The sequence below is a fragment of the Dermochelys coriacea genome, chromosome 1, assembly GCF_009764565.3.
Source record: "Dermochelys coriacea isolate rDerCor1 chromosome 1, rDerCor1.pri.v4, whole genome shotgun sequence".
NCBI lineage: Eukaryota > Metazoa > Chordata > Testudines > Dermochelyidae > Dermochelys > Dermochelys coriacea.
This window is the reverse complement of record NC_050068.2, coordinates 23,504,365-23,518,359: the sequence shown is the minus strand read 5'-3', so window position 1 is coordinate 23,518,359 and position 13,995 is coordinate 23,504,365. Positions and strand designations below refer to the sequence as shown.

The window sequence follows — 13,995 nt, the reverse complement described above, 5'->3', positions numbered from 1 at the left end:
ATTATGTTCTATCTATCTAAAATACTAGCAGCAATTCCACTTGGTTTCTCCACTTCTTGTCCTAAAATGTTCTGTAACATTGCTATGCACTGTTAAATAGCTGCCTCATTCTACCTTAGAGGTGGCTGCATTGTGGGTGAAGTTAATTCCTGTGTAGGCCTTACCTACTCCATGGGGTTGCTCTCAGGCTTAATTAGTTAATGTTTTTGTTAAAGCTCTTTCAGATCCTTAGAAGAAAAAGACCTTCCTATGTATCTACTCTATGGCAAAGTATTCTTATCCAAAGGGGGTGTTTCTAATCTTGTAAGATTCCGTAGGGGTGTATTCTTATCCCAAGCTATTTAATATCTTTATTACCAATCTGGAAGAAAATAAAAATCATTACTGGTGTCATTTGCAGCTGACACAACAATTGGTGGAGTGGTAAGTAATGATGGTGAAAGGTCAGTTATACAGACCAATCTGGATCACTTGGTAAGCAAGATTAATTTGAGCAATGTGTTTTAATACACTCAAATGCAAGGAACAAAGAAGTACATCTAGGTACAAAGAATGTAGGTCACATTACAAAACGGAGGAATTATATCATGGAATCAGAGTTGAAAGTAAGCCCGTACACAGCCAACTGTACCGTCAGGGGGCAGCTTCCCCAGGCCGGCAATTTAAAAGGGCCCTGGGCTCCAGGCAGCAGCCAGAGCCCAGGGCCCTTTAAATCGCTACTAGAGCCCTGCTGCCAGAGCTCCAGGTTAGCTGTGGCAGCTGGGAGCCCCAGGGCTCTAGCGATGATTTAAAGGGCCCAAGGCTCCCTGCAGTGGCCAGAGCCCGGGGCCTTTTAAATGGCCGCCAGAGCCCCACTGCTGGAGGCCTGGGATTTAAAGGCCCCGCCTCTTTGGATTGAGGCCATGCCCCCTTCTGGTTGAGGGCCCGCCCCTGCTCAGGACCCTGGCCCTGCATGCCGGTAAGTCCTTTAAGTTACTTTCACCCCTGCCTGGAATGCAGTGACACTGAAAAGGACTTAAGGGTCATGGTAGATAACCAACTGAACATAATGTCCCAGGGTAATGTTGTAGCTAAGAGTCCAAATGTAACAACTGGATGAAGGGGAATATCGGTTAGGTGTAGGGAGGTGATATTGCCTCCATTTATTAATTAGTGAGGCCATTAGTGAATCCAGCTCTGGTGTCCCCACTTCAAAAAGGATGTTGAAAAATTGCAAAGGAGTCAGAAAAGAACTATAAGAATGATCTGAGGTCTGGAAAACATGATTTTTAGTGGGAAACTTAAGAAGTTCAAGCTATTTCATTTATCAAGAGAAGATTAAAATGTGACTTGATCATGGTCTACAAGTACCTAAATGGAGAAAAGACTTCTTATAGTAGAGAGCTCTTTAATCTAACAGAAAAAGGACTAACAAAATCCAGTGGTTGAAAGTTGAAGCTAGACAAATTCTGACTGGAAATAAGGCACACATTTTAACAGTGAGGGTAATTAACCATTGGAACAACTTGCCTAACGAAGTGGTGGATTCCCCATCACTTAAAGAAAGATTTGGATATCTTTCTAAGATATGTTCTATATCAAACAGAAGATGTTGGCTCAGTACAGAAATTATGGGTGAACTTCTTTAGCCTGTGTTATCATAGTATCATAGAAGATTAGGGCTGGAAGAGACCTCAGGAGGTCATCTAGTCCAATCCCCTGCTCAAAGCAGAACCAACACCAACTAAATCATCCCAGCCAAGGCTTTGTCAAGCCAGGCCTTAAAAACCTCTAAGGATGGAAATTCCACCACCTCCCTAGGTAACCCATTCCAGTGCTTCACCACCCTCCTAGTAAAATAATGTTTCCTAATATCCAACCTAGACCTCCCCCACTGCAACTTGAGACCATTGCTTCTTGTTCTGTCATCTGCCACCATTGAGAACAGCCCAGCTCCATCCTCTTTGGAACCCCCCCTTCAGTTAATTGAAGGCTGCTATCAAATGCCCCTCACTCTTCTCTTCTGCAGACTAAATAACCCCAGTTCCCTCAGCCTCTCCTCATAAGTCATGTGCCCAGCCCCCTGATCATTTTTGTTGCCTTCCACTGGACTGTCTCCAATTTGTCCACATCGCTTCTATAGTGGGGGAACCAAAATTGGATGCAATATTCCAGGTGTGGCCTCACCAGTGCTGAATAGAGGGGAACAATCACTCCCTTGATCTGCTGGCAATGCTCCTGCTAATACAGCCCAATATGCCATTGGCCTTCTTGGTAACTGCTGACTCATATCCAGCTTCTTGTTCACTGTAATCTCCAGGTCCTTTTCTGCAGAACTGCTGCTTAGCCAGTCGGTCCCCAGCCTGTAGTGGTGCATGGGATTCTTCCTTCCTAAGTGTAGAACTCTGCACTTGTCCTTGTTGAACATCATCAAATTTTTTTTGGCCCAATCCAAATGAAGGAGGTCAGGCTATACAATCCTTTTGATCCCACCTGGCCTTAAAAATCTAGGAATTATTATATTTACTATATACAACTAAATTCTAATCTGCTTTTACCTATTGTACTGTACTGTTCTGCAAGGCTCTGATCCTACTTACTTTGAAGTCAATGGAAAAACTTCAGGGGAAGCTGGATTGAGCCTTAAGCCTTTTAAGAGCTATAAGACTTTGCCATCGTAATTTTCTTCTCACTGTGTGGGTCTGTAAAGTACCTACAAACCCAAGGCAAGTTTTATAATCAGTAGGAGGAATGAATGCAAGTAGTACGTTTCACTGGTTTGTCATGGATGCACTGCAGCTTTATTTATTATACACACTTTTCCTGCATGTGCTGCTTTCTTGCATTCCATTATATTAATCAGTGTTACTGCCGTGCACTGGAGTTGGCATTCAGTCTTTTCTTGTTTAAAGCAGGAATGTGTGGGAGGTTGTTTGAGGACATAATGCTACATGACCTCATGCTATATTTTGTGATACTTATAGCATGGAATTTAACAGTGAAAACTGGGCTCAGTGGTTAGGAGGGCTATTAACAGAAGCAAAACGTACACCGTTAATGTCATTGCTAAATTTAACAAACACTTTCTCTAATGGCTAGTTACTGGTTTTGCTATTTCTATAAGAATCAAGAACCAGCTCTTCAATTAGTGCCAACTGTTGTTGCCCCACCGAAGTCAATGAAGTACTCTGATTTACATTTCTGGAGGCTCTAGCCCCAGATCTTCAGAAGCAGCTATTGCTTCAGACCCTAGGGAGACTGTAGAGTCAGTCAGGGAGCCATTCCTAACAGAGTTTATCATATGGTATGCAACAGATGAAAAGTTCCAGTTTCAAAAAATAAAAGAAATGATACAAAATGCAATGTCCTTTGTGTAGGATATTCCTCTTACTCAGCATTGAAAATAGCGATATAAATATTGAACATCGTTCTAACCTTGTGACGTGATACTGAACCACACACTATAGACAAACAGCATATGGCTTAACTTTAATCAGAATGTTTTTAACAAATGCAGGAAATCATGCATGGGCAAGTTCTTCTATTTTATTTTTACACTGCTCTAACACCTGCAGTGTTCTTGTTTGAATCTATTAATTGTTTTATCAAGGGAGAGCAAAAAACTCTGACGTGAGGGGTAAGATGAAGAGAGAAATCTTTAGCATCATATAAAGCTGAACCTTCCTGTGTAAACAATAATAATGGTCCAAGTAACTAGCTGTCATTGTTACTTTGCTATTTTCAAAGCGTAGTAGTAGTAGAGAGGAAATGAGGTCTATTTGCCTGGGATGTGGACGACTAGAGTTCAATTCCCTGCTTTACCACATACTTCCTGCGTGACCGTGGGAAAGTCATGTAAGGTAAAATTTTCAAAAGTATCTACGTGATTTAGGAGCCTAAGCCCCACTGAAAGTCAATGAGACTTAGGCTCTTTAGTCATCTAGGCCTAGATACACAAAGATTTTTAGTTCTTAACATCCATTGATTTCAATGGGCATTGGGAACCTAAATAGCTTTGTGGATCTGGGCCGAAGGTGCTTTTGAAAAGTTTACCATTAGTCTCCTTGTACCTTCCCAATCTGTAACAGCACTTCCCTACTTTAAGGGGTGTTGTGAGGCTAAATATGTTAAAAACTCTGTAGTGCTCAGGTACTTTGGTGAGGGGGTCATGAGTATCACAGAGAGAGAGAGTAGAATAACAGGTTTCAGAGTAGCAGCCGTGTTAGTATTCACAAAAAGAAAAGGAGGACTTGTGGCACCTTAGAGACTAACAAATTTATCTGAGCATAAGCTTTTGTGAGCTACAGCTCACTTCATCGGATGCAGATAGACTTGGGGGGTGAATTTAGGTTTAGTGTTGATAATCTAGAAGAAATCATCTCATCATAGAGTGTTTGAAGGAAGAAGAGTATTGCATTGAATACACAGTGCTCCATCTAGTGTATTCCAACCAACACAACTGCAGATAGACAATGGATGAGGTGGAACAGTATGAAAACTGGAGAAGAGCCACTGTGCGTTTAGGACAGTGTGGTGAGGATGAGTGAGCATCAGCTTCAAATACATGTCACAAAATATATTAAATAAAGAGCTAAATATATAACAAAATATATTAAATAAGACACCACTTTTATTCCCTAAATTAACTTTGAGAGGCCACATTAGCACTCATTTATTTATTTATTTCACTTTATACCCTGTATTATAGTTTCATAGATTTTTAGGCCAGAAGGGATGATTAGATCATCTGATTGGACTTCCTGTATATCACAAGCCATTAAATGTCACCCAGCTACTCCTACACTAAGCCCAATAATTTGGTGCACTTACAAAGAATTTAAAACATGTGCCAAAGTATATCTAGACTGATTAAATACAAAATATCAAGAACTTTCTCTGCTTCCCCACTTAACCCTTCAATCCCCCTTCTGGAAAAGCTTGTTATAGTAGCTGGGCTCTGCATTACCACTTGCAAACTCAGATTGTCTGAAGAAGGAGAGAGAGCAAACTTGAGTCAAGGGCTCTCAGCTGAAAATGGTCTGCCACCCTGCCTCCTCTCATGTACATTTTTGGGATGTTAGCTCATGTGCCTCAGCTGTTCCCAACGATTTGGTAGATATGTGGAGAGAGGAAGTTTGTAATTTAGCTAGGACCCAAACAGTGCTTAATTTGTGTCAGGGCTTGCCAGAGCTGAGCCCCGGCACCTCTAAGCTTAGCAGTTCATAGCCCCGGCACATCTAGACTTGCTGCATCAGTTATGAATGTAAAAAATTTGCTTGAGCCCCGGCATCTCTTTCATTACAAATTGAGCACTGGATCCAAACTATTAAGGGCTGAAGGGAACTCCTGGAAATGAGATGGTGGCCAGTACAGTCACTGAAACATGTGTCTTCTGTTCCACGTGAGGAAGAGTATTCAGTAAGTGGGCAGTCAAGTTCTGCATCAACTACATTTCCCGAGACATCTCCAAGAAGAACCTGCAGTGTAGCATAGTGTCAAGCCTGCAATAACACAGGTCAAATTATTTGTTGTTTTATGTCTGTGGTGCTAGTGATTAAGGTCTCAACCACGCCCCATGGCCAGGGAAGGAATAGCTCAGTGGTTTGAGCACTGGCCTGCTAAACCCAGGGTTGTGAGCTCAATCATTGAGGGGGCTGTTTAGGGATCTGGGGCAAATATTGGGGATTGGCCCTGCTTTGAGTAGGGGGTTGGACTAGATGACCTCCTGAGGTTCCTTCCAACCCTGATATTCTATTATGCTAGGCGATGTACATCCTTCAAATTTTATTTTCAATTCAGAACATTTCCCAGATATTCAACCTCTGAAATGATTGTGCAGGGCAAATTTTATCAATTGGCTCTACTTTATAAATTGCTTCAGTTTCTCTATACATTCCAACAGAAATGAGGGGAGAGAGAAAAAAAGAAGAAAGAACCAGGTAGTTAAACAGTAACATCTTTTTTTCTGATGTCATCACTGCTCTGGCCTCAAATGATAGTTCTGATCAGTTTCAAAATTCAAGGTATGGTGTTTTTTTGCTTGCTTCCAGTATTCTTAGCAATAGCACTGCTCAGCATAGCTGCCCTCCTGAGCCTTGCTCTTCGGGGACCTCAATTTAAGAATTAAGCAGCTGCCCAAATCACTCAACATTCTGAGGCTGGGCTCATATCACAGGCAAAGAAGCAGCAGCAGACTCAGCACCCATTGCCCTGGGACCACCAATGAGCTGCCAGAGCAACTATACTGGAGAGGTTTCAGAGTAGCAGCCATCTTAGTCTGTATTCGCAAAAAGAAAAGGAGTACTTGTGGCACCTTAGAGACTAACAAATTTATTTGAGCATAAGCTTTCGTGAGCTACAGCTCACTTCATCGGATGCATTTGGTGGAAAAAACAGAGGGGAGATTGATATACACACACAGAGAACATGAAACTATGGGTTTATCATACACACTGTAAGGAGAGTGATCACTTAAGATAAGCCATCACCAGCAGCGGGGAGGGGGGGGGGAGGCGGAAAACCTTTCATGGTGACAAGCTAGGTAGGCTATTTCCAGCAGTTAACAAGAATATCTGAGGAACAGTAGGGGGTGGGGTGGGGTGGGGGGGAGAAATAACATGGGGAAATAGTTTTACTTTGTGTAATGACTCATCCATTCCCAGTCTCTATTCAAGCCTAAGTTAATTGTATCCAGTTTGCAAATTAATTCCAATTCAGCAGTCTCTCGTTGGAGTCTTTGAAGCTTTTTTGTTGAAGGATAGCCACACTTAGGTCTGTAATCGAGTTTACCAGAGAGATTGAAGTGTTCTCCAACTGGTTTTTGAATGTTATAATTCTTGACGTCTGATTTGTGTCCATTCATTCTTTTACGTAGAGACTGTCCAGTTTGACCAATGTACATGGCAGAGGGGCATTGCTGGCACATGACGGCATATATCACATTGGTAGATGCGCAGGTGAACAAGCCTCTGATAGTGTGGCTGATGTGATTAGGCCCTATGATGGTGTCCCCTAAATAGATATGTGGACAGAGTTGGCAACGGACTTTGTTGCAAGGATAGGTTCCTGGGTTGGTGGTTCTGTTGTGTGGTGTGTGGTTGCTGGTGAGTATTTGCTTCAGATTGGGGGGCTATCTGTAAGCAAGGACTGGCTTGTCTCCCAAGATCTGTGAGAGTGATGGGTCGTCCTTCAGGATAGGTTGTAGATCCTTGATGATGCGTTGGAGAGGTTTTAGTTGGGAGGCTGAAGGTGATGGCTAGTGGCTTTCTGTTATTTTCTTTGTTGGGCCTGTCCTGTAGTAGGTGACTTCTGGGTACTCTTCTGGCTCTGTCAATCTGTTTCTTCACTTCAGCAGGTGGGTATTGTAGTTGTAGGAATGCATGATAGAGATCTTGTAGGTGTTTGTCTCTGTCTGAGGGGTTGGAGCAAATGCGGTTATATCGTAGAGCTTGGCTGTAGACAATGGATCGTGTGGTATGATCTGGATGAAAGCTAGAGGCATGTATGTAGGAATAGCGGTCAGTAGGTTTCCGATATAGGGTGGTGTTTATGTGACCATCGCTTATTAGCACCGTAGTGTCCAGGAAGTGGATCTCTTGTGTGGACTGGTCCAGGCTGAGGTTGATGGTGGGATGGAAATTGTTGAAATCATGGTGGAATTCCTCAAGGGCTTCTTTTCCATGGGTCCAGATGATGAAGATGTCATCAATGTAGCGCAAGTAGAGTAGGGGCATTAGGAGACGAGAGCTGAGGAAGCGTTGTTCTAAGTCAGCCATAAAAATGTTGGCATACTGTGGGGTCATGCGGGTACCCATCGCAGTGCCGCTGATTTGAAGGTATACATTGTCCCCAAATGTGAAATAGTTATGGGTGAGGACAAAGTCACAAAGTTCAGCCACCAGGTTAGCCGTGACATTATCGGGGATACTGTTCCTGATGGCTTGTAGCCCATCTTTGTGTGCAGTGTTGGTGTAGAGGGCTTCTACATCCATAGTGGCTAGGATGGTGTTTTTAGGAAGATCATCAATGGACTGTAATTTCTTCAGGAAGTCAGTGGTGTCTCGAAGATAGCTGGGAGTGCTGGTAATGTAGGGCCTGAGGAGGGAGTCTACGTAGCCAGACAATCCTGCTGTCAGGGTGCCAATGCTTGAGATGATGGGGCGTCCAGGATTTCCAGGTTTATGGATCTTGGGTAGTAGATAGAATACCCCAGGTCGGGGCTCCAGGGGTGTGTCTGTGAGGATTTGTTCTTGTGCTTTTTCAGGGAGTTTCTTGAGCAAATGTTGTAGTTTCTTTTGGTAACTCTCAGTGGGATCAGAGGGTAATGGCTTGTAGAAAGTGGTGTTGGAGAGCTGCCTAGTAGCCTCTTGTTCATACTCCGACCTATTCATGATGACGACAGCACCTCCTTTGTCAGCCTTTTTATGATGTGGTGTGCTTCTCCCCTCAGTCATTTGACTCCAGTGCTCCCTTCCTCCCCCTCCATGGGGAAGGCTGTCCCACAACCTGCAGAGGGGGAGAGAGATAGGGCTGGGCTTCTCCCAACCTTCCCTGGGCTAGGCACATGGCTTTAGCGACCACTTCCCCCCTCTACAGGCAACAGGTAGGGCAGGTTTTCCCTCAATTTTAAGGGCAAGAGTGGAAAAGAGCCAGGTGGGGCTAGGCTTCCTCTCATCACATCACAGAAATAAGGTCATGCCGACAATGGTAAATCTGGCATTTCCTAACTTTCAAGTGCTTCATTCTTTGAACAGTTTTTTTGATGTATGATATATTTTTGTTCGCTAATGCACAATTGGGCACTGAAAATGGGCTGGGGGGGGGGAACGCTTTTGAGAACCCGAACTCATCAAGAGTGCAATGAAGCGGGGAGGAAGCAGGGGCCCAACCCTTCACCCCGATCGGAGCTGGGTGGTAAAGGCAAAGCCCCTTCCCTGCTGGCACGATGGAGGGGGCCAAACCTTAGTGGCCCGTGGGGTCACAGCTCCGCTCAGGTTTGCGTGTGTGTGTATAAGGAAAGTGTTCTTACAACTGCATCAAGTGTCCTAGAGCCCAGAGATCTTTAGGCTTTGAATTCTAGGCATTTGGCTACACTGGGCCTTTACCACCATCACCATGGGGCAGAGGTGCTGATATGCATCCTCCAGCGAGGAACACGAGCCCCTCCATCACCCCCATCTCCCTCTGACAACCTGCAGAAGGCTCCCCCCCCCCCTTCCCAGCAAATCGCACCCCTTGCGCCCTGGCCTCTCCCAGCCTTTCCCCTGCCCGGCCACTGTCTGGCCATCTTCCTGATGCCCCCTGTGCCCAGAGTTGCACCTGGCTGCAGCGTGCCCCGCCGCTGCCCCCCTTCTGCCCCTTCCTCCTCCCCCAGGCGCGAGCAGGCCCCGCGGGCAAGCCCGGGCAGAGCGAGGGCAGGGGCTTCAGCCGCTGCCGCGGAGCACGCCGAGCGCGAGACTGCCCCGGCCGGGCCCCCCGGGGAGGGGGGCAGAGCGGCGCGCGGAGGGAGAGCAAAGGGGGCGGCGGCCGGAAGGCGGGGAGGGGCGGCGGCGGCGGCAGGACGGAGCCGCCGCAAGAGCAGCAGCCGGCCCGGGAGCGGCTCAGCGGCTGCCCCCTGGAAGCCCTGGCCCAGGCGCGGGACTCGCACCATGGCGCCGTGCGGGAGCGGCTGGCTGGCCAACGAGGGGAGCAAGCACCTCTGTCTGGTAGGATGCTGCGGCGCCGCCGCGCGCGGCCAAGCTCGCCCAGGGGAAGTTTGAGCTCGCGGGGGCGGGGGGCTCCGCGAGCCTGGCGCTGCCGCACGTGGGTGCCGGGGCCGCGGGGAGCCGCCTGCCGTGTTCCGGCCGCGGCTGCGGGTGCGCGGGGACCCCTGCTGGCTCTGGGGGTACGCGGGCGGGCGGGCCCGCAGCCCTGCCTGAAAGGCGCTTCACACGCGTGTGGGCGTCGCCTGGCCCCGTGTGCTCCGGGTCCCATTTCCACGCGCGTGTCTTGGGTGGTTGGGTGGCTACTGTCCATTGAGCGTCCTAGGGATTTGCGTGTATACAGGCAGATGTCTCCGTATGTTGGGTGTATACGTGTGTGCTATATAGGCCTAGGTGCTGGGGCTAGGGAGGCTGGGTGGCTTGAAGTGCTTTCCATCATAGACAGGGTTTACAGTGGTTCAGTGACTCTGGGCACCTGCACTACAAAAATGCTTTCAGCACCCCTATAAATAAGGGATAATGAATGCATGTGTATCTATGTGTGGTTTCAGAGTAGCAGCCGGGTTCGTCTGTATTCGCAACAAGAAAAGGAGGACTTGTGGCACCTTAGCGACTAACAAATTTATTTGAGCATAAGCTTTCGTGAGCTACCGCTCGCTTCGTCGGATGCATCCGATGAAGCGAGCTGTAGCGGTCTATGTGTGGTGCATGTGGGTTTGATCTGTGTTCTAGCCTCTGGAGGGTTGGAGCAGAAAAAGCATGGATCTCATCTGAAGCTGCTTTTCCTTGCTTAGGTCTCATAATTTGTCTTTTCCTTCACTATTTATTTATTCTTTGACTCTTTAATAGCGTCTAACTCTATAAGTTTTGATAGACCGCTTGCATGCAAGATGCTACATAAGATTGTAAAGGACTGAACCTCAAATGCAAACTTTTGGGAGGCTGGCTGAGAACAAAAAGTTTTACAGCCAGCAGGGGCTGTTTTTGTAATGTCTTTTCACTCGTTTTCTCATTCAGCTGCAAAAGCCTTAGAGAGCTCATTGCATGTGTGCTGTGTGATGGAAAGAAATATTGAGAAGTTCTGGATTGTTAATGTGCCTTTCACTGACATGCCTTCTTTCTTGTTGTCTTGTTCGTTTTAGCTTTTCTGGCTCTCCCTGAATGTGTGGCTCTTCTGGAAAACCTTCCTGCTGTATTACCATGGGCCGCAGTACTACTACTTACATCAGATGCTAGGTGTAAGTGATCCTTTTTCCAAGGTGGTGGGGAGGGGAGTCGGGAGCAGAAATGCGTTGCTGAGGGAAGAATTGGGGTTGCTTAATAGCCCTTGAAGATGGGGGGGGGGCAATGGAAGATCAATAAGAAACTGTGTGTTTGGTTAGTAAATAATTATAAGCCCTGTCATTTTTTGCCTTAATTTCTGGTGATCAGTGTGAAAAAAGATGGCATCTACCTGTGTAATGCTGACATCTCCACTTTGCCTTTGCAGTGATGGACCCACCGGAAATAGTTTCTAGGTGGTGAGATGTAGGTCTTTTTCTTTCTTGAAGTTATCAGTATCTGCTGAGTTGGTACAATTAGCTTGCACTGTAAACTGTCCAGAGGGAATGTGCGAAAGGGGAAAAATATAGTGATGAAAATCTGGTGCTTTTGCTGTCTGAGTCTTAGTCCCCAATCTGTAAAATGGGTATGAATACTTCCCTAGCTCACAAGGGTGTTGTGAGCACAAACGCGTTAAAGGTACTGAGGGGCACAGATACGGCGCAAATAAATAGGACCTTAGATACATCTATTAGTCAGAGGCTGGTGGGAAAGAAGGAGTTCTGGTTCTGATTCAGGAACACTACCTGAGTAAGAATCCCAGCATTCTCTCACTAACCAGGGATGGAATGGTGCTTGTTATTTGCCTGTGACTACTAAATGTAATCCTTTGTCCATATATAATATGACCCAGGGCCAGATTTTCCTCATTATATTTTTTCCCCTTTGCACATTCCCTCCGGTCAGTTTACAAGGCAAGCTATATAATCTTTCTTTCTCTGTCTCTCTCAAGCCTCCGTGCTTACAGCTACATTAAACTGAGTAAATAAAAATCTGTATTTTTAAGTGGAGAAAAAAGTATGGGAGATAATTTCTTAACTGTTGAATAATGCCCTCCTCCTCCCTTTTTTCTTTTTTCTTTTTTTTTTTTTTGCTTTTCATTTTTGGATAACTCTAAAATGGCCAACTAGTCATTAATGGAAGAAATTATCTTCTGGGCATGAGACCATACTGGAGAAATTGCATCCCTAAAAGGAACTTGTTGGGGGAGTATTACATAAGTGAAAAGAGAAGTCCTATTTCATCCTTTACCTATACTGGTACTGCTGCACATAGCATTTTACAATATATTATGTTGATGTCGTCTTTATTTCTTGGTTGGAATATGTTCCAGATGATACAATGGCTTGAGATCTCATTTACTGCTGCTTTAGCATGATAAAGACTTTGCTATTTGAGGCCAAGTTTCTCCCTGCAAATTTCTGGTGCAACTCCACTGAAGTCTGTTTTTCCCACTATAGTCTGGAGGGAATTAGGCATCTTGAAACTTTGTTTGCTTTATCGTACTATTTTGTATTTAATTGCCTCGTAAGCAAGGGATGCCAGATGTGTTTATTAGTCTGCTTCTTCCAGTAGGTGTTTCGTGTAGCAAAAATTGTTACTAGAAGCTTTTATTTTTTCCTTTGTTATTTAAGCTCCTCTTCCTGTATTGGGATTTCACAATATTGTTTAAGGCTTTAACTCACGTGTCCAATTATCAACATAGTCCGTGTCTGATTTGGAGGCAATTTGCTGCCTATTATATTGTTCTGTCTGCCTTCTCTTTCTGCCATTCTGGTGTTTTGTAAAGTTTCCTTTAACCCTTTGTCCTCTCTTCTCAGACTCAACAATTCAACAATGCTATTCGGGTTATCATCTGTTAAGGGCCAACAAAGAGCTCATTCTTTGCACTGTACAGATCTTTAACATTCATTGTTTGCTTTTTTAATTCTTTTGCAGTGCTCCCATCAAGGGTGTTTGTATGAACATTTTTTGGGAGACCTCTCGCTGTTGTGCTACCTCAGATGGAGCTTCATCCATAGTACCAACATTGGGAGCATTAATGCATCCAGTACTCAAGTAGCCCTCAGCATTTTTACCGCTGTCTCTTCTAGAACTGTGGTAAAAATGTCAGAGTCCTGTCTACATTACCATTGGAGCTTAGATACTAGGGTGGTGAGCACAGAGTAAGTACTTGCATAGAAGAGAATAGGTGCAGTGATATCTGTGCAATGGAGGGATATTTCCCCAATAGTCTAGCATAGACAAGGCCTTAGAATGAACGTAGATCCATTAAACCTTGAAGAGCTAACTTTACTTTCAACCAGGTTTGCTGGATTGATTAACTCCCTGAGACAGAGATGAGTGCAGTGTGTTTCCTGATTGTTATTGATGTTTACATTATAGTCTACATGATAAGGTGTGCACCTAATGACAAAGGAGGATGAATGCAACAGAAATATGGAAAAAAGGGGTGGGGAGAAGGGGGAAATCCCCGAAATAGCAGCACTGCTCAATAAACCGTGACCCAGACAGGATTAGAGATCCAGACATGTCAAAAGAGAAGCCTCTTTGGGCTTGATCCTGCAACCTGTGCCCTTTGAGGTGCTGAGCACCCTTCTCTCACAACTGACTCCATGGGAATTTAGAGCAGGATCATCCCTTCACAGTCTTCAGGTAAAGAGTGTATAATACAGTCCCATTCTTCAGAAGGGGACTATGTTCCTTCAAAGGGAGCATGATATAAAATGCCAACATACTTAGAAGGACAATACATGCGTGTGTCACACAGGAGTGCTGACAAGAGGCTGATCTTTATTTTCTAGCTTTATGTCATCTGCTCTGGGTCAGGGCACTGTTAAATCTTCCCTGTTTTTGAAAAATAAAAAGCAAATAAAATCCTATATCAGCCCTTTCCCCTCCCCCCCCAGATTAATATGTCTAGGTAATAAAACACAAAGAGATATCTAGGCAGGAGATCAGCGTAGGCTCTGATGGCTTCTGTTACACATCAGACAATGACTTACTTTGCTCAGGTAGTGTCATTGTCTCCAGCGGAGTAACAGAGCTCATATGGTACGTGCAGGTAACATATATAAGGTGCATACACTGGATATGAAGAAAGAAACAGACCAAAAACAGTCTCAGAGGAGTGGTCTGGATTAATGGGTTCCAAGTGGTGTGGAAAGCAAATGACTCATACAGTTAGCCACAAGAATTTAGAGTTTCAGTATTG

The 13,995-nt window shown here is 45.1% G+C and overlaps 1 protein-coding gene across 1 annotated transcript in view; it reads left to right on the top strand.

Annotated features, from left to right (window-relative positions):
• Positions 1 to 9,559: 9,559 nt before the first annotated feature.
• The window catches only part of NOX4 (NADPH oxidase 4), a 166,274-nt gene continuing 161,838 nt past the window's right edge, over positions 9,560 to 13,995 (top strand). The window contains exons 1-2 of the mRNA XM_038415634.2: positions 9,560 to 9,683; positions 10,823 to 10,918. Coding sequence (XP_038271562.1) covers positions 9,627 to 9,683; positions 10,823 to 10,918 — 153 coding nt within the window. The 5' untranslated portion in view covers positions 9,560 to 9,626. The remainder of the gene's footprint in view (positions 9,684 to 10,822; positions 10,919 to 13,995) is intronic.